At 45.2% G+C, this 27,276-nt stretch overlaps 1 protein-coding gene and 1 long non-coding RNA gene across 5 annotated transcripts in view; one reads left to right on the top strand and one right to left on the bottom strand.

Annotated features, from left to right (window-relative positions):
- Positions 1-5,550: 5,550 nt before the first annotated feature.
- Positions 5,551-27,276, bottom strand: part of TMED8 (transmembrane p24 trafficking protein family member 8) — a 36,926-nt gene continuing 15,200 nt past the window's right edge. For 3 of the 4 annotated variants that reach the window (XM_086319464.1, XM_086319467.1, XM_086319466.1), the window contains exons 2-6: positions 25,791-25,872; positions 17,044-17,173; positions 15,129-15,255; positions 14,359-14,664; positions 5,551-13,114 (exon numbers count right to left, since the gene is read on the bottom strand). In XM_086319464.1, coding sequence (XP_086175590.1) covers positions 12,897-13,114; positions 14,359-14,664; positions 15,129-15,255; positions 17,044-17,173; positions 25,791-25,872 — 863 coding nt within the window. In that variant the 3' untranslated portion in view covers positions 5,551-12,896. Of the gene's footprint in view, positions 13,115-14,358; positions 14,665-15,128; positions 15,256-17,043; positions 17,174-25,790; positions 25,873-26,976; positions 27,102-27,276 lie in introns of all 4 variants that reach the window. The other variant, XM_086319465.1, reaches the window with a different exon arrangement.
- On the top strand, positions 17,172-19,131 carry LOC147363945 (uncharacterized). Its single transcript, XR_015133941.1, has 2 exons — positions 17,172-17,356; positions 18,614-19,131. It is a non-coding gene; the product is annotated as an uncharacterized LOC147363945 (long non-coding RNA).

Here is a 27,276-nt window from a genome sequence, read left to right as displayed (position 1 = left end):
GGTTACCACGTCCTCCCACCCCTCCCTCCTCCCCACCTCGTTTCCAGGCGACAGAGAAGCCCATCAGACTTCTGGGAAGTGCAGGCACCAGCCAGAACCCACGTCTAGGACAAGGCTCCAGACACAGAGACAAGCTGAGCCTACGCCCCAAGTCTGAACGATTTCATGGGGAACTTGGTATAACGAGCCGGGTGGGCTGGGGTTCCTCCTAGAAACTAGCTGGGGGTCGTCCTGCTTCAGCTGCTAATGGGCCCCCCTCCTTCCATTCAGTCTGCCAGCATGCGGTGAGCCTTCCCACGCCCACGGGCTGGGGGCTGGGGGCCCTCCTGCTCCAGCTGCTAATGGACTCCCCTCCTTCCACTCAGTCCGCCAGCGTGCGGTGAGCCTTCCCACGCCCCATAGGCCAGGGCTGATGGCCATCCTGCTCCAGCTACTCATGGACCCCCTTCCTTCCACTCAGTCCGGCAGCCTTCCCACGCCCACGGGCTGGGGGCTGGGGGCCGTCCTGCTCCAGCTACTCATGGACCCCCTTCCTTCCATTCAGTCCGGCAGCGTGCGGTGAGCCTTCCCACGCCCATGGGCCGGGGGCTGATGGCCGTCCTGCTCCAGCTGCTAATGGACCCGCCTCCTTCCACTCAGTCCGCCAGGGTGTGGTGAGCCTTCCCACGCCCATGGGCCGGGGGCTGATGGCCGTCCTGCTCCAGCTGCTAATGGACCCCCTCTTTCCACTCAGTCAGCCAGCATGTGGTGAGCATTCCCACCCCACGGGCTGGGGGCTGGGGGCTGTGGCTGTGTGACTGGATAAGGCAGCTGCAGCCCCTGCTCTTGCTGAGCTTATGCCTCCCCACTGACTTCTGGACATTGACCTGTCCAGCTCTCACTCACTGCCCAAACATCATGCCTGTCTGCTTGTATGTCTGATCTGAGATAATGTCCAAGAGCTGATGTATTTCAACTCACGTCTTCTCCTGGATGGGTAGCACAATATTAACCTGTCTGGGACTTCACTGCAGGTCCAGAGGTTAGGACTCTGTGCTGCCAATCCAAGGGGAAGAGTTCAATCCCTGGTCAGGAAACTAAGCTCCCACATGCTGCAGTGCGGTCAAAAAAAAAAAATTAACCTGTTTAACCTTAGGGCCTCCATCATCCATCCTAAAACTGGTGGCCAAAGCTGAATGGATTTTAAGGAAATCTAAATGAGGTAGAGGCAATACAGCCTCCGTTATCGAGCATTTGTAGAAACCATCCTCATGCACAAAACTCATTTTTATATTTTTCTCATAGTTCTGGTCCTCTCTAGTTCAACATGAATTTTCTGACACATGTTGTGAGGTGAATACCAGCAGTGGGTTGGGTAGGGTAGAGATAAAACACTGACTTTTCCTCTGGTCTCAGCGAGATCCTTGGAGTCGTCACATTTCTGAGGCCTTCCTTTTGTCTTCTGGTTTTCCCCGAGCCCAGACAAACCTGTTCTTCCCCCACAAAAACAGATGTGTCTAAACCAAAGAAACTCACTCTGGGCTACTCTGAGCTGCCGAGAAACACTGGGTTGGGTTCTTCAGGCGTCCCCACATCCATGACTTAAGCCACCCAGAGATGTGGCTGACTAACCTTTGTGGTTCTCAGCTGTAGAGGGACCACAGTCCACCTCCTTATTACATGATGCTTTTGTGAAGGGGAGACTTTTGTGTTTTAAAGAACCTGAGCCACAGAGCTCTTCACACAGTCTATAGCAAAACGGTCTCCAGGTCAGGGCTGGGAACCATTCTTGCCGCCTTCTTCACCTGGAACCAAGGAGAAAACTAACCCAGAACCAACTCAGCTCCCAAGAGGCTGCTGCAGCTTTTCTGGAGTTTCCTGTGAGCTTTGGAGGCTGGGACTGTGGAGGTGAGGGAACCAGGGGGAATTGAAAGGAACAGAGAGCAGGCAGGCCCAGGGAAGCCACCAGCTCAGGACCAGCTGAGGGATGGAAAAGGAATGGGGCGGGGGGCAGCCGGATGCATAGCATTGTGGCCTCACTGAACAACGCAACTCCTGAGAAAGGAGAACATCTGTGGGGTTCCAGGCCTGCGGTTTTAAAGCTACCGAGGCTATTTGTGTTCCAGCCCTGGGGCCTCCATGGTGTCCAGGGCATCAACATGGGTAGCTGCCCTGCTGCTCAGAAATGCAGAGACCTGAGATGTGACCAGCTTCAGCCCCTCCCCCTAGGAAACCATCCTCCCAGAACCTGGGGCTGGATACATGGGCGAGAAGAGAAGACTCTTCTCTATTTCCAGAGTAACTTAGCTGTGCTGTAGGGAGAAAGCAACATTCCTATACCTTCTCCCCTGTGTGAGGGCAGAGCTCCCTCAAGCTCCTCTAGGGCTGCAATACTGACCAGTCTCTCTTGACGCCAGTTCCAAGCACAGCGACTAGCCTCACTCCATAAATGCAGGTGAAATTGAGAGATGCCCTCCCTATACAATCATGGCTGGTTACCTTCTCCCTCCCTGAATGTCTCTTCCTCTTTTAGGACCCTGGCAGATCATGAAGAAGCAAATATTTCCCCAAGTGCGTAGACTTTTCTCTAGAGGTCAGACAGTGGCTCCAATGCTTAGCAATAATTAAGCTTCTATAGAGGGTTTTTAAAATGACCTCCTCTGCAACTCTCTCAAGTCTGCAAGTAAATTCTTATTTGACTGGGCGGGGGCTGAGTTCAGATATATCTCTCAATCCAAAAGCCATCTCCTATTGAGAGGATATTTTCCAGGAAGCGTTTCTCCCCCATGGCTGACCGAGTGGTAAAAGGCAGGTCCTTCTTTATTTCCACATCAGTTGTTAGATCTGTGAAGACGGATCCGTAGACACCTAATCCCAGGATGCCAAGGACCGCAGGGAGGTCTGATCTGCCCTCCTTCTGCAGTGGGCGTGGCCATAGTGGATGAAGAACAGATATTGGAATGACTTAATGCTGGTTATTAGATATGGAGAATCTTCCAGCTCTATGGAAGTAGTGAAAGTGAAGTCACTCAGTGGTGTCTGACTCTTTGCGACCCCATGGACTGTAGCCTACCAGGCTCCTCTGTCCATGGGGTTTTCCAGGCAATAGTACTGGAGTGGATTGCCATTTCCTTCTCCAGGGGATCTTCCCAACCCAGGGATTGAACCCTGTCTCCTGCATTATAGACAGACGCTTTACCGTCTGAGCCACCAGGGAAATAGTAAGTCCTGATAAATACTTTTGAAGGATGAAAGCAGAATGGGGGTGCTGCCAGGAAATCTTTAAGAACATATCAAAATATAAACGATTTTGTTCCAAGCAATTTTACATAATCATTAAGGACAGCAGCAAACTTAACTACTGGATAAGCAGGTAGATATACATGTTCATAAGATAAGTCTCATTCTATTGGCTCCTCCTAATCTTTGAACATAGCTTATTTAGCTCTTGTTCCCAAGGTCAAAAGCAGGCATTAGCCCACTTAGGGCAAATACCTGAACTAAGATGTCTGCTGAATGTAGCAAGAACTTCATGAGCTAAAGAACGTCAGACTGGATGTCAAGGGCTGCAGTGTGTGGCTGCACACATGTATATGATCCTGAACAATGTCAGGGTCAATGAAATGACAGATCATATAAAGAGTGCCTTTAAAAGTTAGAAAATGGGACTGCCCTGGTGGTCCAGTGGATAAGAATCTGCCTGCCGATGCAGGAGACAGAGGTTTGTTCCCTGGTCCAGGAAGATTCCACATGCCGCAGGGCAACTAAGCCCATGAGCCACAACTATTGAGCCTGTGCTCTGGGGCCTGGGAGCCGCAACTACTGAGCCCATGCTTCACAACTACAAAAGGCTGCCTGCCAAGAGCCTGTGCTCCTAAACAAGAGAAGCCACTGCAGTGGGAAACCCAAGCACCACAACTACAGTAGCTCCTGTTCACCACAACTAGAGAAAGTCTGTGAGCAGCAATGAAGACCCAGCACAGTCAAAAATAATATTAATTAAAAAAAGAGATGCCTGTTCATATGCTTCCTGATTTCAGTGGGGATGAGATTTCATGCAGCAAAAGCCAAGTGATAATGATTTAACTATGAAAAACAACCATTTACAGAAAAAAATAAAACAAAAGTTAGAAAATTATCTCCAATATGTTCTGTGTCATCAGTGACATAGTATATTTGGCATACCCAAACACAATGCATTAAAGATCCCCAGGGACTTCCCTGATGGTCTAGTGGCTAAGACTCCAAGCTCCCAATGTAGGGGACCCAGGTTTGATCGCTGGTCAAGGAAACCAAGATTCCACATAGTGTGGGGCAAGCCCACACGCCATATCTACTGAGCCCCTGCACCATAACTAGAGAGAAGCCCTCCCACTGCAAGGAAAGATCCCACAGGCTACAACGAAGATCTGCTGTGATGAAGACCCGACTCAGCCAAAAAAAAAAATTAAATAAAAATTTCAGCATTTTTTTTAAAAGTAAGTTATAATACATATGTGGTAAAAGAAAGCAGGGGAAAATAAACAGGCTTATCTTAGGACCACAGGTATCACTTAAGAAAATATTTAATGGTGCCCCTCTGCTCAGATGTGAGTCCTTCCTGTTCTGGAGTACACGCCAAGGATGTGCAGAGGCGGCATTGTAAGGCAGGTCGAAGGTATCTTACAGTATCATTTGCGCAAATGAAAGTAGGCCGAGTATTACCCAGACTATGTTCAATGATTACTGTGGTGTCCAAAGTCCTGATTGTTAGTTTGAATAGAGTCAGCCCACCGGAAAATGGACATCCCTGGGGATCAAATACTAACAAAACAAATGAAGTTCTATTTAGTAATCATCACTCTAAACTTAGGGGCTTCCTTGGTGGCTGAGTAGTAAAGAATCTGCTTCCCAATGCAGGTGACACTGATTCAGTCCCTGGGTCAGGAAGATTCCTGTTGAAGGAAATGGCAACCCACTCCAGTATTCTTGCCTGGGAAATCCCACGGACACAGGAGCCTAGCAGGCTACAGTCCCTGGGGCTGCAAAAAGAGTTGGACATGACTTAGTGACTAAACGACAACTCTTAACGTTTCTTCCCTTGGGCCAAGCCCAGATCCCAGTTCATACTCAGCTATAAATTTAAATGCAGACTTCCCTGGTGGTCCAGTGGTTAAAGAATCCACCTGCCAATGCAGGGGACATGGGTTCTATCCCTGGTCTGGGAAGATCCTACATGCCACGAAGCAGCTAAGCCTGTATGCTACAACTACTGAGCCAGCAGGTCGAGAGCCCATGCTCTGCAACAAGAGAAGCCGTGGCGATGAGAAGCCCGTGCTCCACAACCAGATAAAGTCCACGTGCAGCACCCAAGACCCGGCACAGCCAAATATATATATATACATATATATTTTTTAATTTAAATGCGGATGAAAGCTCTATCATTAATCTCACTCTTAACTTTTTCTTGTTAATTTTTCTTAAATTTTTATAATAGATTATAAAATAATTCACAGGTTTAAAGAACATTTATCCTCTTAAGACGCAGAGAGATGAAGAAAAAATGTTAAAAATTAAAGTATAACTCAGATGTTTCAGGTGCATAGTGAAAAAGTTTATTTATGACATGTCAAAATTCAGAAGAGAAGACAAAGAATGCACAAAAGCATCACAAAACGGTTACATAATATAAAAACACAAGAACTGAGCTATTTCAGGAACAATAGCTCAGGATCCCATGTGTATCAGGCAACACGCTCAGTGCCACGGGGTAGTGGAAATACAGTATTTTATTAAAGGGAAAACCACTCAGCAGGACATAACAAATAACAATTTGGTTCAGAGTTCTTAGAAATCATAGGCGATGCTGGCAGCATTTGTCATGAAAGGGAACACATAACTAGTTGACTGTGACAAATGATCGCTTGGGATACCGTGTATTTTAGAGAAAAGGCTGTGACACTGTTTCCCTTCCAGACCCCTTTCTGCAATGTCAGCATCAGTGCATGATCCAGAATGATAAGGAAAGAACGCCTTGGTGGTTGCCAGTTGCTTAAAAACATTTACCAAGAAAGCATGATCATCTTTCAGTCAACTGATAGATCTCAGTGCATGGCGCCAAAGCAGGCCTTTCAGAAACACAAGCTAAATGGCATAAGGTAGTTTAGGAGATCTTCAAGCACCTCCTCTATTCCAATTATCCTTACCCAAAGACTGGCTTTCTTATAATCCATCACTTTGATTACAAAGCAGCTTTCTTCTGGGGATTTCAGGACACTTCCCATTATTAAGGGAAAAGGGTACAGCAGAGTCATGGGTGATGAGGTTCCTTTCTCCACACTTTACTTGCTCTTGAACATAGCTAAATGGAAATAATTTAGGTTGACTAAATAAAAAACAGATTCATTTATGGGACAATCATTTCAGAAGAGGATGCTAGTGGAGTTTTAAATTTTTTAAATTTCTCAGTAAAATATGCTGCTTAGGAGAGGAGAGGAAAGAATTAGGATAATGTTTTCCATGTGATCCTTGACTGAACCTGAAAACCAACGGTAATAATCAATTACAGGTAACATTACAGATGAGGCATTTCAAACCTGAGTGAGGAAAAGGGTTCAGGAGGAGAGCTCCTTTACCTGACTGTGAGTTAAAGGCTCTTCTGTTATCCCATATACTATCATATTTCAAACCAAAACTTTACAATTGTTCATGATCCTGTATCAGAACATTCAGAAAATATATGTACTTGATCCCCTGGAAACCATTTCACATATTTTATCCCTAGATGAATCAAACCTGTCAGCTTAAAATGACAGAGAACTATGGAATTTAATTTTTCAAAAGCCTGTATCTCTAAATTTCTGGCATACATGTTCTTCATCTGTTTATCAGAGTGAAGAAGAGCCATGAAATCAACTCTGGTCCACATACCTGGGGGACTGAAAGAAATCAGATTGTGAGTTCAAACCAGTGACCGGGACTACAGATTATTTCAAAGCCAGAGTCTTGTGCCTTTGGACTTAGTTTCTGAGGACACTGCTGTTTGTAAATGAACCCCCACTAACAAGGGTTTAGGTAATTAATTGCGTCTTCTTAGACTAGTGACGAGACTTTAAGATAGGAGGGGCTCTGTCTGGCCTTCTTGGTTCATGAGGGACAGGGCAGCGCCCCAGAGGGAGTGGTGATTTCTGAAATCTGGCCACACAATACTTAGCAAAGTTTCTCTCACCCTTTGGGTCCCAGATCCTGCCCTAATCTCACTACCTAAATAACTGGGTAGATGTCAAAGGCGTGCCCACAGGTGCTGGACTGGCTGGACAGAGCAAGTGGGTGACACTGATCATTAACCAGGTACCAAAAGAACCAAAGCAGCTCTTGCCAGGGTGCCGCCACCCATTCCCAGAAAAGAGGCCAATGGGAACAGACTCTCAGGAGGTTCTCCTTTGCGGAAGGCCAGAGTCACTGCCCACATTAGACTGGCCCCTCAGTGGGCCCTGAAGCCAGACTCTGCGGACCTGCAGAGCTGCCGCCTCACGCTGAGATCGCACACATGGCCGGTGACAGGGTCTAGGGCCCGTAGACGGAGGCCTTGCTCTGTTTCCCAGCCAACTCAATTAGTGTGTCATCCCCATCAGTATAGCATCATCACATCCTTTTCACTCACTTGGTGAGCTTAAGGAGAGTTCCAACTGCACAGTCACACAGGAGTTACCCACCCAGCTATCCCAAGGTGGGGCTGTAAGTCATACCCCTCCCAGCCCTACTTCCAGCCAAGGCTGATCAGCTTATCTACTCAGCTCACACTATTATCTAATTCTGGTTAATTATGTAAACTTGGATATGGGTCTCGCCCCTCTCTGTCTCTCAGTTGTGTGGAAATGAGGACCTAGGGACAGGATCCCACATGCATGAAAACTGGGACTTCGGTCATAGGGACACTCACCATATATTGGGTTGCTGGGAAGCACCCAACTTGTGACTAGTTTTAAACACCCATCCCCTACTTACTCCCCAAAGATTCATGCATGGTGGCTCCATGAGCTCAATCAGATACAATGAATACAAGGACTTGCTCTCTAAAGAGCTTGAATCCCTTAACAAGCTACCCCTCACCAAAAAAATGAGACCACCTTCCTTCATATGGAAACTCACTTTCCAATTCTTTTCGACCACTAAGATTCTATAGGGTCGGTGCCCTTTCCACTTCTAGCAAATTCAGGCTTCCAAAAGGTCTACGCTTCTGGCTAGGTGGAAACAGACTAGTTAAAGAGGTTGGTGTGAACTTTTTCGACCCAGGAGAGATTCTAAATGGAGGCTCTAAAAGGAAGACCAAATTGCGTCTGTCTGTTGGTCCCATTGACTGTGTGTGTATGACTGGCCCACACAAGATGAAAGGGAAATAGATTCCTACCCCTCACAGGGAGGTCAGCCTACAGAGGGCACAGCTCGTTCACAAAAAGTTTTGTGGCTTGAGGCTATTCCGGGATGTTGGTCAAAATGGATCTGTTTCATCCCTTTTTGGCCATAGTCAAAACCAACTGAGGCTACGGGGACATAGCAGGAACTCCTCCTAGCCTTTCTAAAGTCACCATCTTTTTTCATGGCGCTGGACCCACAAGTCCCAGAGGGTATAGAGGTGAAGTCAATCCTCAGGTCAGGGTTACACTTAGCAGAGGAGACCTACTCAAAAATATTTCCAAAGGCAATCTTGTTGGAAAAGAAAGCAAAGTGAGTCTGGGATGTCTCCAACAAGCACAGTGAGAACCAGTGAGGTTTCTGGCCAAAAGAAAAATTTCAATGGATGAAAAGCAAACTAAAGAACTACACAGAATCAGTATATGAGCAAGATTCTGGGATACATTTAATAGCTTTTCTCTCTCTCGTTTTCATTCCTTACTATCAATGTAAAAAAAAAAAAAAAAAAAGAGCAGTTCCTCAAGCTGCACGATCCTTTTCACTCCTATCCCTTCCTCTAAAACAATAGCCTTTTGTGTAAATGTTAGGGGTCACTCAGCTCTGTACCTTAGAACCTTATACTTTGGGGTTAAAAGGCAACATTCTGCAGAAAAGTGGTCTTAAACATAAAAATATTTTGGGTTTGGGTTTCACCTAATTTCTTTCAAAGTGGGACTGGATAGGGCTCATCAAAAACATACAGGTATTTTCTATAAATGATGTTTTATAGTAATATCTAAACCCACTGATCAAAATAAGATAGTGAGCTTTCAGGAAACTTTCAGTTAAAACTCTTCCATATATATATTATAAGGGACAATATATACTTTTTAAAAGTATAAGATTTTCTTTCCTAAATAACAGATAAAAATATTTTTAAAGTGCATGAATCAATTAAGGAAAAAAAAACTAAGAATGGCCTAATTTCAAGTTACTACCTACTTCCATTTTAAAGCTACATTATGTCTGAGGATCCAAGTGTTAATTTCAGTCCTGAGGATATGTTGGAAAGCAACAGAGATCAGAAAAAAGTCCTTCCAGTGGAAAGCAGTTTCACAATTACCTTCACTCTGACATGCCAGATAGAGAAGAAAACATTAGCTTTTAGAGCCTACTGCTGCTGCTGCTGCTGCTGCTAAGTCGCTTCAGTCGTGTCCGACTCTGTGCGACCCCATAGACGGCAGCCCACTAGGCTCCTCTGTCCCTGGGATTCTCCAGGCAAGAGTACAAAAGGGAAAATATAGCATGAGTTCTGAAAAATGGAGAACAGGAAACATTTTTATGAGGATCACCTCCCTGGTTAACTGGCACTGAATGAGGTGAGTTTGCTAAAAACCAGGAACTCTCTGACACTGGAGAGGTGATGTCTGTGAAGGGAATACTCTACTGGACACTTGTCAAAAGGAACAGAACAGCAGAATCATCTTTGTTTAAAAGTTAGCAGTTTATAATTTTAAAATCTGCGTGATGGATATACATAAGGGTGCTTATACTATACTTCTTTTAAATGTTGTTTGCTGAGAATTTTTCAAAATAAAATGTTGAGAAAAATTAACACCCTAAACTTTCTAAATGTCCCATCTCTCAACAAAGTAGCAAAACTAAATAAACCAAAGAAACTTAAGAACTTGGCCACCTTGTGGAGAGACTTCCAGTCTCTCCTACTGGGAAGTACTTTCTTTCCATTGTACATTAATATTTATGCTCTAAAGAACAGGGTGAAGGTGAAAGCAAGTGATTTTCACTTCATTGTTTGGTTCCGTAAACTGAGAGAGAGAGAGAGAGACTAAGGAAATGACGACCTCTTAGGGTTTGCTGAACCATGAAATTCTCAGTAATTACATGTGTTTTATAGGTAATATTTTGTCCCCAAAGTTCAGTTATTTCAGATGACTTAATATGGGATAGTAAATTCATTAGATGGTGAAAATATCTTCTTTTAGCTATTTGTGTGTGTGTGTGTGTGTGTGAATGGATCAAAGAAGCACTGACTGTTAACGAAACACAGGTACAGAATGAAATATAACAATGTCCAGGACTTCAAAAGTGACCAGACAATAACAGGCACACTGAGGCGATGGGAACGAGTCCCTCAGGCTTCCTGGATGCAACAGAACTAGGATTCTAAAGAAAACAAGTATACAGAGACTCTCGTGGCAAAAATCAACAACAGAAAGTGTCATCCCAGGGAGCCTCCAATGACCTGACAGCTCCGTCTTAACAGAAAGTCGGAAGTTAACAATAAACAGGAAAAATAAGCCAGCCTTTAGCTGACTGGAGAAGAGCTCGGTAGAAAATTATTTTATAAAGATTCTATTCAATTAGCTAAGGCATGATTCAATTTCAGTGATGATCACACGGCTACCTGATGGGATGACCGCACAGCGAGTTTGCTTTCAGCGCCTCAATAGGCAGTTGCTAGAATAGTTACTAACTTCTTACAGGGCATAGAGATTTGGGCCAGTGTATAATCCTCTACAGAACGCACTCAGACGTAAAGTAATGGAGGTATGAGGCCGCGTGGAGGAGGAGGGATGCTGCGGTGGGCCCCGCATCCTCTCCCACCTGGGGCTGTGCTCCCAGAGGAACAGACGGTGCGGCTCTAGCGCCCTTTGTTCGTGACGGAGGTGCCGCTACGGACCTGTCGTGGGGAGCCCTGGTCGCTGAGTTTCTGCTTCTGTGCAGAGGGGAGGTGTGGTGTGAGGCTCCCACATAGGGAAGGAAGGAGCCAAAGGAAGCATCGTGACGCAGCTGACTCCTCAGAGCAGGCGGAGGGCTTGGCAGTCCTGGCATCACGGGATGCCTCTGGTTGGCTGGTCAAGTCCTCTACATTCACTCAATCCTGGACAAACGGGCAGATTCCCTCACAACCTAGAGATCCTCACAGGGAGCGCTGCGGGCAGCAGGCTGGGCTCGGGGGGGCATCATTCGTCCACCTCAGGAGGGGCAGACCCCTCCCAGAGCCTCACGGGGACTGACCCCACAGGAGTGGAACATCAGCCCTCCCCGTCTTTGCCTGAAATCTCCATTTAGTTAGACTCCACAGGAGAGGGGGCCTCAGTGTCTCAGGGCAGGTGGAAGGAAGCCTTCTGAGAAACAGATGGGAACTGTTTCAAAGGTGAAGTGAAATGTGGCTTTAACAATAAATAAAAGTAATAAATAAATCTAATTCTTCCTCAGAATTCTAAGGCAGTAGCAACAGGCTTGACGCAAGGAATAAGAGGAGGAGGTACATGGTCGCAGACGTGCCTCCTCCTTGGCTGGGGCGGGGCCTGGCCACCACGTGCCTCTGGGGACACTGCAGGCAGCTCCCCGCGGCACGCCCGTTTCATGGCGTGGAAAAGGCCGTCCCCAGGGAACGTACAGGCTTCAGCCTGGTAAAAGAACAAAGCCGACCAGCAGCAGCAGTGAGGCTTCATGACCACCTCCCCTTCGAGACTTCGAACACCAAAAGCCTGTAGCCCTGAATGCAAGCAACCTAGACATCTAGAAACTTAGGAAATCTGACTGGTCCCAAAGCAAAATTTCTAAATATCACCCATTTTCTAAAGACGAAAAAAAAAAAAAAAGCGGTGGGGAATCTGGAGTGTTGTTTTGTTTTTTAACCTCTTCTCTCAGATTATCTACCCCTCCTTCTTTGATTATACATAAAATGATTTAGTAACACTTGAGATGTGGCATCTGAGATCAACCCAGTACCTAATTTCCACCCTTCCCCCTTCCACCCCCAGGGCCCTTGGAAAGGAACACCGCCTCTTGAAATAGGAAGTGATGGAGGCAGTTTTTCTTCCCAGAATAGCTTAGACTACAGGGATCATCACTTTGGACTGCATGGAAGTTCTTGCTGTGATGGCACAGACTTAGAAAAGGGAAAGGAGAGAAGGAGAGGCAGGGTGAAATCACCAGCCCTCCAGAGGCAGTGAGGGCTCCCAGCCTGTGCTAGAGAACGGGCAGAACCAGCAGGCGGGAATACGGCAGTGGTGAGAGGCTGGCCAGAGCTTTCCGCATCCCCGACACTGGGCTCCTTCACGGACAGAGTGCTGTTCCCTCTTCCTGTCCTTTCGAAAAGTGAAGAGAGTGGGTGGCCACTAAACTCGCCTGCGTGAAGGCTCTGCAAGAGGAGAGCGCAGCAGTTGAAAGCATACACCTGGAACCAAAACAAACCTATTTTGAAAAGGCAACACCCAACTTCCTTTTAGGCTTTTGGCCTGATGGGTGTCCTCCGCAGAGAGATTTTGCTGGAGTCGGAAGCAACGAGAGCGTGAGTCAGGGACCACAGAGCAGGGGTACCACGCCACCATCTGCGGAAGCCAAGGACGGGGCAAAGCTACACGGATGGGGCCAACAGTCAGGTCCGCCAACAAGGCGGGAGGGTCGGGCGCCCCACGCTCAGCTTGGAGCCCTTGCCTATCCAGGACAAGAGGCCCCAGCTGGCAGCCTGCTCCAGCCGGCGCACGCCACCTGCGTCCCGTCCCGGCGGGCCTTCAGCTCGTGTAGTAGACGTGGAAGTAGAGAGTCTTGTTGCGAAGCAGGGAGTAGGAGTTGTCGAACTTCAGCAGGTAGATGCCCTCGCCGGGGTAGTCGTGGCTGCCGGCCTGCACGTCTCGGTGGCTGTCCCGGCGGTACACGGGCATGACCTCCCCGTAGCGGCCCCGCAGGGAGCTCCTGGAGCCTCGCTCCACGTCTCCAGCTGGGACGGGGTCTGCGTGAGCAAAGGGCAGAGTGTTCGGCTATGAATTCAGAGAACAAAAAGGCCTACCTGAAGGCAAGAAGATGAACCAGGTAACAAGCTGGTGGCTTTCCCCCCACGGGGCATTTGGAAATGTCTAGTGGCCTCCAACTAGGCCATCGGAGTGACCAGTGGGTGATACTGGCCTTTAGTGCTCAAGGGTTCAGGAGTGCTAAATGTCAGGATAGTACCTTCTCAACAAAGAAGTGTCTCCTTCCAAATGCCAACAGTATTTGCATTGAGAAACAATGATTTAGCCTTACAGAGCCTTCCTAGCTCCAGGAGTATCTGGAAATTTCCAAGGAGTATCTGGAAATTTCCAAGGGGGAGGGCAAGATATTTAAGAAGGGAAGATTCAACAGGTGAAAGAACTCACTAAAGGAAGTAGGAAATGCAGGTAAAGGTGCTATAGCAAGTGACCCCCAAACCCCTAATGGTCCCCTGAGGAGCAACAAATAAGATCCTAGGTTCTCCTCCTTCTTGAATACATGCAGACCTCCCTATAGACTTGCTTTTCCATGAAGAAGCAAGTTAAGGGGTTGACTGTAGGATGATATGGGAAAATCAAGGAATAAGGCTAATGCTTATTTAAAAAAATAAAGGCAGCCTTAGGGCCATTGTGAGTAGGCTTGTGAGTAAGGACTGGAATATAGCACAGAGACTATTTTTAAAACTGCTCTGGGCACGAAGGTAGAAGTAAACAGAAGTCAGCCAGCTGTGACAGTCTGGAAGGAGGAGAGAATGGGTATGTTTGGCAAACTGCAGTCACTCAGCTTGGTTCCAGACCAAGAAGAAATGTAAATATCCCACAGAGAAAGAAATATAAATATCTCTAAGAGAGAAATAAAAAATAATCTCAGGTTTACATACGTGATCTGAAAAACACTGCCTCTACACACAGCAGCACAACACCCCTTTCCCTGCCCCCAACCCACCCCCGTCCCCAGCAGATCCTGGAGGACAACACAGCCAGGTACCGATTAAAAAGAACAGAGGCCTTCCACTCAGGCATCACTACTACCCCACCAGAATGTTCTCAGAGGGTCTGACTTCAGCCTGCATCACTCAACTTGGCTTGCAAAGCTGAAAGGGATTCTCTGCCTGCATTCTCAGAAACAGGAGGACGGGTACAAGGCAGGAAGTGATCGCTTGGTGATTGCTAGAAATTAGGTTGAACCAGGAAAGGAGACCGCAAATTATGTTCAAATTCAATGTACCTTCGAGCTCCTCGTCTTCTTCCTCGTCTTCGTCCTCATCCTCACTGGAATCACTGACTTGCACCGTTATGTCGGTGCTGGTTACCGGGGTCCAGTCAAAGTAAACTCCAAAGCCAATGTCATAGTCATCAGTTGCAAATTCCCAGCAGACACGCTTCCCCTCGGGATGGGTTGGCACCCGGATGGTCACCACCTCCCCCCGCTTCACCACCAGACGGCTGTTCTTCTCTTTGCCCAGCTTGCTCTTGAATTCCTTCATCTTGGCAAAGGTCCAGATGCACGGAGGAGCCATGAGAGGTGGGGAGACTGAAAGGACAGACTGCTTACTACTGAGAAAGAAACCCCGAGGAAACGCTGCCACACCCGGCCTTTTGCTTAGGGGAGGTGGTCATAGTCAAAGACGTTCTTCCTACTGGCTTCCTTGACTTCTGTTCACAAGGAAGGAGGGAGCATTGCCCTGAGGTGGGTCAGCTGCTCAGCTCAAGAAACAGGTCTCTTTTAAACTTTATTATAAATAAATACACAAATATTTATCTATACACACACACCCCAGGATGGAGTACCAGACATATATACAGTAAACAGAGTACCATATATATATAAACCGAATAGAGCTACTCTATTCAGACACTGGTGTTCTTCCTCTTTTGGTCGTATGTAATTGATGCTTTCTCCTTCCTTCCTTTCTTTCCTTCCATCTATCTGCCTGCCCTTCTTAAATACTTACAGGAACAAAACAAAAACACCTTCTACGCCCCCAAAGGTCTCACCTCTCCTGTGGTCCCCCAGCAGGTCTGCAGATTCCAAATCAGCTGACAGAATATCGACAGCTCCTGTGTGCTCAGACTGGATCATCACGATGTCCCCAGACCTTTGTGGGCCGTGGTACCTGGCCATCTGCACAAGAGAGTTCTGGTCACAGGACATATGCAATGGCAGGTTCCTATTGGCCTCTTTCCAACTGAAGGCTGCCAGCCCTGCCTTATTATTATTACCTCCGCTCTCCTGACTCACAAGTCTCCTGACCCCCGTTGGTCAACGTTCCTTTTCTCTCCTCCAGCCACAGGTTGTAATAAACTCTACCCACTTTTATTTTCATGCCACCAACATGTTCCCTAGTTTAGAGCTTCTTTCATGTTCTCTCAGCTTTTTGCTACTTTCCCACTTCAGACTCTTCATAAAAACCTGGCCCACAAACATCCTCAAGGTTTGCTACTGACTTTCCCGTCTGCGGTGTTTCTTGGCCACGCCTGCACAGCCCCTCCCCACAGCTCCTCTCAGGACAGCTCTTGCTTCTGGGCCTTCACTCAGCCACACGTCCTCCTGCTACAATTTCCGTCCAGAGGTTCCTTCCAGATCGCTGTCCATCAGTCCATCAAAGTACTGTAGAGAAAGAACCCGGCTCCTACTCTGGCTCCCTTGTCCCCCTGTCTCTCACCCGTGGCACACCTTGGACGTCCCACCTGACACAGGCTGCCTCATCCACTAACAATGTTCTATAAATAATCACAATCTCACCTTAGACCAGCCCCAGGATTTGCATTTCAACAGTATACCCACTGCCAGACATCTGACTTGCATAGAAGAGTGCAAATGTCAATCGATACTCACAGCCCTCACTGACCCATAGCAGGAGACAGCGGCCTCTCCCTAGTGGGTTTCACTTCAAACCACTCAGATTAGCATTCCCCTATTTCGCACCATCGTGCCTTAATTTCCTGCTCCTTCTCCAAGCAGTTGGTAGGCAACTTAAGAAGAAATGCACACCTACTGCCAACACGGAAGAGCCCATCCGTGAGACAGCTCACATCAGTGACTCCAGTCAAGTGTCAGAATGACATTTGCAAGAAATGAATGAATGAATGAATACATGGATGCAGTAATCCTCCCAGATTATATTCTCATAATATCTGTTTCTAGAGAGTCCTTCAGCTCTTATCACCACTGTTAAATGAGTTAAACCAGACTTTGACTAACTTCCTTAAATGAGTCCTTCCTTTTCCAGAAGGTTAAACAAAGATTTAGCTTGCAACTTATTAGCTGCAAAGTAAAGTCAATACCAGCTCTTAACCACAGTTTCCTCATTTGTAAAGTAGCAACATAGTAGTAGTACCTGTCTCACGGCGCTGTTCTCAGGGGTAAATGAAGTGTTGTTGGATAAAAAGGCTTTGTAAACTATAAAGCATTATACAAATATAATTATAATGCCTGGAATTGTCTTTACTGACACCAACACCATTTGTTCTTCTGTATATGTTAATATGTATATATTATATATAATGTATTCTGTATATATGTATACATTATACATAATGTATATGTTAATAATGATACGAACAACTATTCCCTCCAAGGCAGGGAGACCACTGCTATCAGTACCACTTCTATGGAATCTTTACCATAAGTCCCAAGTAGATCTACCACAAGAAAGCTGAGACTAATACATAATTCAATGGTTAAGGGCTCCTCAGATGGACAGGATTTTAGACAACATGTGAACATTCATTATAACCCTTCATTTCTTGAACAGATGCTTACTGGGTGCTAGTACAGTGAGGGACCTGGGGACAATACACACGATTGTTCCCCACATAACTAAGCGTAAGATGGCAGTGCTTTCTAATTCCAATCTATCCAAACGCATCCAAACTTGTGCTTTTCAGAGAGAAAGAACGTGCTCCCGACCTTGCTGAGGATCTGGGTCTGGTCAGCAGACAGCAATTCCTGTTCCACCGAGGCCTGGGCCTCCCCGGCACGGGCGGCCTTCTGCTTATCTTCTGTGGCATCCTCTGTCACTGGAGACACCATCTGTGACCTCCCAGAAGAAGACAGCATGTCAATTCATGGACTCTTTTTTTTTTTTTTTGGCTGATCTATGTGGCTTCTGGAATCTTAGTTCTCCGACCAGGGACTGAACCAGGTCCGTGGCAGTGACAACATGGATGGAGACCTAACCACTGGACTGCCCAGGAATTCCCCTCAAGGACTCTTCTAAAAGGTACAGTAGTCTTGGAGAAACTCAGAATGAAAGGGAAAAAAAAAAGCCTTCAAGGGCACCCCCAACTCCTGCTTTCCTCTGGCATTTAGGTCCACCGTCATTTCAGCTGACCAACGCCCTGGGCTGAAATGGCCCCACAGTAAAGCAGTGATACCATGTGAGGATCCAGGACGGACAATGCCAGGTCCCAGGACCCGAGAACCATAGTAAATACACGGGTCAGTTGTCTAAGGTGGACTGCAGGTCTGGCTTTTATTCCCCACTCTGGGACCCATGCCATTTGCTCCAAGCAGAACTTCAACAAAAGAGGGGCTGGAATCCCGGTTCTGTTCTACACGAAAGCTGCCCTTAGAAGTAAAGGGAGGAGGCCCCGCCCAAGCCTGAAACTGATCACAATAGAAAGGAAGTGTAGACTGATTAGCAAGGCAAGGCTCTCCCCTGCTATCCCAGGAGCAGTTCAGTGTTTCCATTCACGTCTTATCACTGCTACTCAGCGCACAGCCAGTTCACGGGTGATAAAAGCAAGGCAACCAGTTTTTTTTCCTCTTTTAAAAAAAAAAAAGTATGATCTTTTATACTTCTTTCTTAAATTTAGTTTTGGTTGTGCTGGGTCTTTGTTGCTGCGCGGGCTTTTCTCTAGCTATTCTCTAGTGGTGGTGTGTGGGCTCCACATTACGGTGGCTTCTCTTGTGGAGCACGGGCTCGGGATGTGCAAGGCCTTCAGTGGTTGCTGCTCGTGAGCTCAACAGCTGGGGCTCCCAGGCTCTAGAGCACAAGCTCAGTAGCTATGGCACAGGGACTTAGTTGCTCCAAGGCACGTGGGATCTTCCCAGATCAGGTTTCGAGCCTGTGTCTCCTGCATTGGCACTCAGATTCTTTACCACTGAGCCACCAGGGAAGCCCACTTTTTTTCCTTTTTAAAGCATATTAATCTACTCTTCCAATGACTTCAGATACAACTATTCTAATAGCTAATTTTAAAGAAGCAAGGGAATAACATATTCTCTCTTCCATTTCTTCTGGATTCAGAGAGACTAGAAAAGTGGAGTTAAATGCCAGGGCTGTAGTGCAATATCCCAGGCCTCTTGAAAATCTGTTGCCATCAAAATGTGGGGTGGAATCTTTACAGAAGCAGTTATCAAAGTACAGTCTGGGGACCGCTGGCATCCTTAAGACTCCTCTTTCAGGGCAGTGTGTGAAGTCAAACCCTTTCATAATAATTCTAAAATATTGTTTGCCTTTTTTCATCTTGTTAAGCATTTTCCAGACACTACCTGACATATGATATCACAACAGAATGGACACAGAAGCGGACCTGAGAATCCAACTGTCTTTTGTTAATGCAGACATTAAAGACTTCCTTGGTGGCTCAGATGGTAAAAGCATCTGCCTACATCGCGGGAGACCCAGGTTCTATCCCTGGGTTGGGAAGATCCCCTGGAGAAGGAATTGGCAACCCACTCAAGTACTCTTGCCTGGAAAATCCCATGGAGAAACCTGGTAGGCTACAATCCATGGGGTTGCAAAGAATTGGACACGACTGAGCAACTTCACTTCAAAGAGATTTACAGCATCTCTCTTCTCACTGAACTATTTTTCTTTGAAAACTAGTTGTTTTTCATTAAAGCCAAGTTATTAATATTAACATGTAATGAATTCCTTATTGTTATTTTAAATGAATGAATGATTTTTTTTAATTTTGCAGGTTTAATTTCTAGTATGGTGAACATTGATAGATATAAGTCACATAAATAAAAATTCTTTAAGGTCCTCAATAATTTCTAAGAGTGTAAAGTTTTGAGAGCTGCTGCTTTAGGGTATCGCCCATGTCCTCAGAAAGGCTGAGTGAACGACTGGGAACCAATACTATAAACTGCATAGGGAAACAGAGGGTTTACTTTGGAGTTCATTAGTTTCTTTTCTTCTTTCTTTCTGAACATAAACAAGAAAAATCACTTCTAGTTTATAAATCAGCTCTTCCTCAGATAAAACAGAGCCATCGTTTACAATATCTAAGTCACTTAAACTTACCTCAAAACAAACAAGGGGCAGTTACTACGAAGATCAGACCTGCGGTTGATTATCCCGTGTAAAGTGTAAATTGGTCTAGGCTGTGAGTCTATTTTATTCTCTTAAACCCAGAAATGAGAGTCCAATTTGGTTCCTTGACACTACTTATTAACTGTCTCCTCTATGAGGAGGTGAGCTTGATGGCAGGGACTGGGTCTTTCTCCCTCTGCATGCGCAGCGTCCACAGCCGAGCCTGTCCCGTGGAACCCTAAGGCCCTCTGCACTCTGATTTTATCTCCTAGAATGATCTCTTGCCTTCCCCAGTCCACTCCAGTCACAATGGCTTCTTCACTCTCCTGAGTCCTCAAACACCTCACTCTCCCTCACCTAAGGACACTGGGGTGTGCTATGGCCTCCACCTGCCAATGCGGGAAATGGGCATTTGCTCCCTGGGTTGGGAAGATCCCCTGGAGAAGGAAATGGCTAACCACTCCAGTGTTCTTGCCCGGAGAATCCCATGGACAGAGGAGCCTGACCGGCCACAGTCCACGGGGTCGCGAAGGGTCAGACGACTTAGCGACTAAACAAAAACAACAACATGGCCTCAGCTGGAATCCTCCCCCAGTTTCTCAGGGCTTGCTTCCCTCCTTCTTCCCTTCTGCTCATCCATTGCTTTTGGGGATGCTTCCTCTCCCTGGCCCATCACTCTTTACACCCTTACCCTGCTTTATTTTTCTACCCTGCACTTATGACTGCCTGATGTACTATGTACCATATTTTTGTTGATTGCAAGACACATTTTTGTTTTCTGACTTTAATACAGCTGATATACAGGATGTCCTAAAAACTGCTGCTGTCTTAAAACAGTCTGGGGCCTGGAATGACATGGAATCCCTGCCAGGGCCTGGGAATGCCACCAACTGAGGCGACTTGAATTGAGTTGTGTCTAAGAGTTTTGTTTAGATCACACTGGCAGAATGAGTTCAGATAACAGACTTCTGGCTCATACTCTCAGGGGAGGAGTTTTTTCCTCCTCTCGCTCAGTGCCAAGGCGGAGACATTCAAGTTGCCCCTCAGGTCCTTTTCTGTGTCGAATGATCTCTTTCTTTGTTTCTCTTCTCACTGAAGGTGCAGGTTTTGGGGGTCCCAGTTTCATGTGTGTTGGGGAGTCTCTTATTAGCCTATCTTGGGCATTCTTTCCTTTCTTTGTGGTATATAAAATAACAGTACATCTTATTGGATCAGATCAGTCGCTCAGTCATGTCCGACTCTTTGCATCTTATAGTTGATGACAATTTAGATTTTATGAAATACAATGTTCACTTTTTTTCCATCTGCCTCCCCCACTAGAATATAAGCAGCATGAGACCAGGGACTTGGATTGTTGGTTCATTTATGGTGTCTTCAGTGCCTAGAACACTGCCAGGTAATAGCGGGCTCTCAACAAATAACCTGTTGAGTGATTAAATGAGTGAGTTAACTTTCGTTTGGGAACAAAAGAGGACTATTCAGAATGTGAGAACACACAGTTAATCTGACCATCAGCCCGAGCTTACTGTGTATGGCCCTAAAATCTAACCTCTCCTTTGCCTTTGTGTATGTTACTTTGCACAAATACAGTTCTGCTTATTTAGAAAAATATTTTAGACAGGACAGGCAACAGCTACATAAATTTAATATTCACATTAGCATTTTATGCTCTAAAGAATTAGTGAAGGGTATCTGGGGAAAAATAAATTGCAAATCACTTGATGCTGATGATGAACCAGGTAAGGGAAAAACACCCACTGTAAGCCTTCTGGTTTATGCTAACCCAGAGCAGGGAGGCCATCCCAAAGGGAGGGAGAGCCAGGTCAGCCAGCCAGCCTCACTAGAAAAGATAGAGCCGTGCCATTTCCGTTGCGAAAATATAAAAAACACAAACACCAGCCTTCAGGCATCATACTCGCTGGATTTTTTTTCTTCACACACTAGATTTTAGAAAAAAAAACTTGAACAATGTATCTCCCTTTTTCTAAGAATATTCTATATTCTTCACTCAAAATATTCATTTACTCTTAAGAAGAAAAAGAAATCAGTTCTGTACCAAAAGCCATTCCCCAAGGATCCTACAAATCAACATGCGCAGAACAAAGGTGGGAGAAGGAAAATGGAAGGACAGAGGACATTCTCCTCAGGGGATTTGCTGAGAATATGAACTATCTCTTTCTCGGGTGGCTCAGTGGTAAAGAATCTGCCTGCAATGTTGGAGACCTGGGTTCAACCCCTGGGTTGGGGAGATCCCCTGGAGAAGGGCATGGCAACCCATTCGAGTATTCTTGCTTGAAGAACTCTATGGACAGAGGACCCTAGAAGGCTACAGTCTATCGGTTCGCAAAGAGTCACACACGACTGAGCGACAAACACTTTTTTCACTTTTTTTCAATCAGTGCCTTGAGGAGATTATGTCTTCCAAAAGGATCCTTATATGTAATAACCTGGTAGTTCTAACAGACAGAGTGCCTGATGAACGATGGACGGAGGGTCGTGACATTGTACAGGAGACAGGGATCAAGACCATCCCCAGGAAAAAGAAATTCAAAACAGCAAAATGGCTGTCTGAGGAGGCCTTACAAATAGCTATGAAAAGAAGGGAAGCGAAAAGCAAAGGAGAAAAGGAAAGATATACCCATTTGAATGCAGAGTTCCAAAGAATAGCAAGGAGAGATAAGAAAGCCTTCCTCAGTGATCAGTGCAAAGAAATATAGGAAAACAACAGAATGGGAAAGATTAGAGATCTCTTAAAAAATTCAGAGATACCAAGGGAACATTTCATGCAAAGATGGGCTCAATAAAGAACAGAAATGGTAGGGACCTAACAGAAGCAGGAGATATTAAAAACAGGTGGCAAAAATACACAGAAGAACTATACAAAAAAGATCTTCACAACCCAGATAATCACGATGGTGTGATCACTGACCTAGAGCCAGATATCCTGGAATGTGAAGTCAAGTGGGCCTTAGGAAGCATCACTACGAACAAAGCTAGTGGAGGTGATGGAATTCCAGTTGAGCTATTTCAAATCCTGAAAGATAATACTGTGAAAGTGCTGCACTCAATATGCCAGCAAATTTGGAAAACTCAGCAGTAGCCACAGGACTGGAAAAGGTCAGTTTTCATTCCAATCCCAAAGAAAGGCCATGCCAAAGAACGCTCAAACTACTGCACAATTGCACTCATCTCACACGCTAGTAAAGTAATGCTCAAAATTCTCCAAGCCAGGCTTCAGCAATACGTGAACTGTGAACTTCCAGATGTTCAAGCTGGATTTAGAAAAGGCAGAGAAACCAGAGATCAAATTGCCAACATCCGCTGGATCATGGAAAAAGCAAGAGAGTTCCAAAAAAACATCTATTTCTGCTTTATTGACTATGCCAAAGCCTTTGACTGTGTGGATCACAATAAACTGTGGAAAATTCTGAAAGAGATGGGAATATCAGACCACCTGACCTGCCTCTTCAGAAACCTGTACGCAGGTCGGGAAGCAACAGTTAGAACTGGACATGGAACAACACACTGGTTCCGAATAGGAAAAGGAGTATGTAAAGGCTGTATATTGTCACCCTGCTTATTTAACTTATATGCTGAGTACATCATGAGAAACGCTGGGCTGGAGGAAGCACAAGCTGGAATCAAGACTGCCTGGGAGAAATATCAATAACTTCAGATATGCAGATGACACCATCCTTATGGCAGAAAGTGAAGAAGAACTAAAGAGGCTCTTGATGAAAGTCAAAGAGGAGAGTGAAAAAGTTGGCTTAAAGCTCAACATTCAGAAGACTAAGATCATGGCATCCGGTCCCATCACTTCATGGCAAATGGATGGGGAAACAGTGTCAGACTTTTTTTGGGCTCCAAAATCACTGCAGATGGTGACTGCAGCCATGAAATTTAAAGACGCTTACTCCTTGGAAGGAAAGTTATGACCAACCTAGACACCATATTAAAAAGCAGAGACAGTGAAACGAATCGCCAGTCCAGGTTCGATGCATTATACAGGATGCTTGGGGCTGGTGCACTGGGATGACCCAGAGGGATGGTATGGGGAGGGAGGTGGGAGAGGGGTTCTGGATGGAGAACACATGTACACCCGTGGCGGATTCATGTTGATGTATGGCAAAACCAATACAATATTGTAAAGTAATTAGCCTCTAATTTAAATAAATAAATTTATATTAAAAAAAATAATAAACCACAGGATGGTGCAGAAAAAAAAAAAAAAGCAGATACATTACTTTGTCAACAAAGGTCTGTCTAGTCAAGGCTATGCTTTTTCCAGCGGTCATGTATGGATGTGAGAGTTGGACTATAAAGAAAACTGAGCACCGAAGAATTGATGCTTTTGAACTGTGGTGTTGGAGAAGAGAGTCCCTTGGACTGCAAGGAGATCCAACCAGTCCATCCTAAAGGAGATCAGTCCTGTGTGTTCATTGGTAGGACTGATGTTGAAGCTGAAACTCCAATACTTTGGCCACCTGATGCGAAGAGCTGACTCATTTGAAAGGACCCTGATGCTGGGAAAGATTGAGGGCAGGAGGAGAAACGGACGACAGAGGATGAAATGGTTGGAAGGCATCACCGACTCAATGGACATGGGTTTGGGTGGACTCCGGGAGTTGGTGATGGACAGGGAGGCCTGGCGTGCTGTGGTTCATGGGGTTGCAAAGAGTTGGACTCAACTGAGTGACTGAACTGAACTGAGTAGCTCTAAGCATAGAACTCAGAACCCTTATATTGCTACTTACGAGAATAAGTTTTAGAGCAAGCAAAACTAAAGCTGTGTGAACTTGGGCAAATTACTACATTCACTGTTTAATTTTCCTCATCTTAAAAAAAATACTTATTTCATTAGGTTTCTTACAAGGATTAAATTAGATAACACATTTAAACACCTAATTCAATACTGAGCAAACAAATATTCGATAAAAGAAAGATTTTATTTGGGGCCTCCTTGGTGGCTCAGATGGTAAAGAATCCACCTGCAATGCAGGAGCCCTGAGTTCAATCCCTGGGTCAGGAAGATCCTCTGAAGAAGGAAATGGCAACCCACTCCAATATTCTTGCCTGGAGAATTCCAAACAGAAGAGCCTGGCAGGCTACAGTCCATGGGATCGCAAAGAGCTGGATACGACTGAGCAACTAACTCACAAGATTTTATCATCATTATTACAGACAGACATTAAAAAAAGTGTGGCTATTATATTATTATCACCAACTCTATTATAATTACAGTAATCATTATTATCTTCCATTGTCTGAATTCTGGAGGAAAAAGTTTTATTTCATATACAAAGGTAGGAAGAATGAATTTCTACTTAAGAAATAATATTTTAAAAAAATCATGGAGGGGCTTCCCTGGTGGTCCAGTGGTTAAGATTCCACATGTCTACTACAGGGGACTAAGGTTCAATCCCTGGTCGAGGAACTAAGATCCTGCATGCCATGTGGTGTGGCCAAGAAAAAAAAAAAACCTGACGTTCCCCCACCCCAAGCTGTTAACTTTGGGGGGGGCATGGAGACCACAGATTCCACTGGCCAGTACTATACCATGAGCTGATCAGCTGGACTGTAATACCCACCTGCACAGCACGGTTTTTCATTAATCATTCCAATAATGTTGTGAGGCTTCCACTTATTTCAGGACTCAGTACTACTATTCCCTTTCTGCTATATACTCTGATACCAGTAATGGCAGGTGAATGAGATGGGTGGAGTGGGAAATTAAGAATGACAATCTGAAGATCATCACTATGATTTAATCTGAAAATTACACAATGACAATCTGCCTCCAATGCTGTACTTCTGCGTGTGTGTGAATTTTATGGGTAAAAACCAAACACACACTCTCTTAAAAGTCTCTGTTTCTAAATGTTTTAACGTTTGAACCTGGTCTTCAAGAGGAGATAAATGAAGATACTGCACTATTTGTTACAGTTTTATTCTCTGAGAGTAAAAGAAAATTTTATAACCTGAGATAGAGCTGACATTGCCCCTAAACACACTTTGTTGTTGTTCAGTCGCTCAGTCATGTCTGACTCTTTGCAATCCTATGGACTGTGGCCCGCCAGGCTCCTCTGTTCATGGGATTCTTCTGGAAAGCATACTGGATGGAGTTGCCAGTTCCTCCTGCAGGGGATCTTCCCGAGCCAGGGATCAAACCAGTATCTCCTGCAAGTCTCCTGCACTGCAGACGGATTCCTTACGGCTGAGCCACTGAGGAAGCCCTAACATGCTTAAGGATTGATTAATTAATGACAAAACATTCCATGCTCTTTACTTCAACTTGTCTTCCCCCTTGAAGTCGCTGTTTACTTTTTTCATCAATTACAACCTCAGAAGATAAAACCCCAAGAAGCATAATATCCAAAGTAGTTGTGGTCCCTACCTGTAGGGTGACGAATCGGGCTCTGGATCAGAGGCAGAAGCTGCTACAGAGGTGACCTTGGTGTTTTCTAGATCTTCATCCTCTGGAAAATCGTGGAAAGAAAAATTCAATACTTGAGAGGGAACACAATCAAAATTATCTTATGTCTTTAAAAAAAAAAAAAAACCTGGCAGTTTCATCTAACTTGCTCTTTCTAAAAATATTCCAGGCACAAACTTTATACTCTGGGAGGCCCAGTACATAAATCACTCAAGTCTTCATATCTAAGAATTCTCAAGACCATTATAACCCACTCATTAAAAAAAAAAAGTCATTTCCCAAAACAAGTCCCCACAAAATTAATCCTAATTGAAGGATCCCATTTCACAGACATCAAATGGTTAAATTAGGTAGAACATAAAGGACAGAATGGAATGTAGAGTGAAATGAACTGGAATTCAGTGCCAAAGCAGAGACTGCCACCTCTACATTCGACCAGCTTACATTGGTGTATTCAGGATAAGGTAAAGGGTTTTTGTCATTTCATCCATGTACTCACTCACCAATGACTTACTGAGTAGCTGCTGGGCATCCTCAAGGAAAACATATGTGAAATATGCCATGAAGACGCGGTTCACAACAAGCCTACGGTGGATGCACTTTGCAAGCAAGCAAAGGAAAACACAGAGAGAGGATGCAAGCCCAGGCGATTAACCGCAACCATTAGGCGCTACCAAGCTGTACGGTGTGTTCATTTAGCCTTTCTGTGAGCACTCAGAAAAGCGTTTGCTTCAGTGTGTTTAGATAACCCCTGGTGAACCTCCTCTAGTAAAGACAGCAAGAAACTGAAGCCCAAAGTTCACTTCTCAATATAAAATACAACTCACTGACGTAAACCTCAAACACTGAAAATTTCAGAGTTTGGTAGCAATATAAAAGTATAAATGACAAGCAAATATTTGTGACTCAACTTTTGTCTTTTTTTTTTTTGTATATGAATAGGATCAGTTTTTTGTTCTTTGTTTTTTTTTTTTGTCAATTCATAAGTGGAAAGACCTTAGAGCTTTTGCAACCAAATTTCCTGTGAGATAATAGAAAATACATACATATTTTTTATATATGTACATACATACTAGTTTCTGCCCCTAGTTCTGGCACAGAACTAAAACCTTTCAATTCCCTAAGTGATTAGAGCACTAGGAGTTACCTTTTGTTCTAATATTTGGTCTTTGACTTTGGTTCCTGACACGGAGTTCCTTAATCTTGTGGAGTTTCCTGGGTGATAAGGGTCTCCTGTTCTAATAAGGTGACTCTTGGGCTCCTGGATGGGGGCTGGTAGCCAGAAAGAAGCCATGGTTAGAAACTTGGGATTTTCAGCCCCACCATCCACTCTCCTGAGAGAGGAGAGGGACTGGAGATGGAGTCAGTGATGGATCCCACTTACATTATGAAGCCCCCATTAAAATCCCAAAAGTATTGGCTTTGGAGAGCTGCCAGTTCAGTGAGC

This window comes from Bos grunniens, chromosome 10, assembly GCF_055505025.1.
Source record: "Bos grunniens cultivar Pamir isolate PY7600 chromosome 10, Bosgru_T2T1.0, whole genome shotgun sequence".
Lineage (NCBI taxonomy): Eukaryota > Metazoa > Chordata > Mammalia > Artiodactyla > Bovidae > Bos > Bos grunniens.
This window is presented reverse-complemented; position numbering and strand designations above follow the sequence as displayed.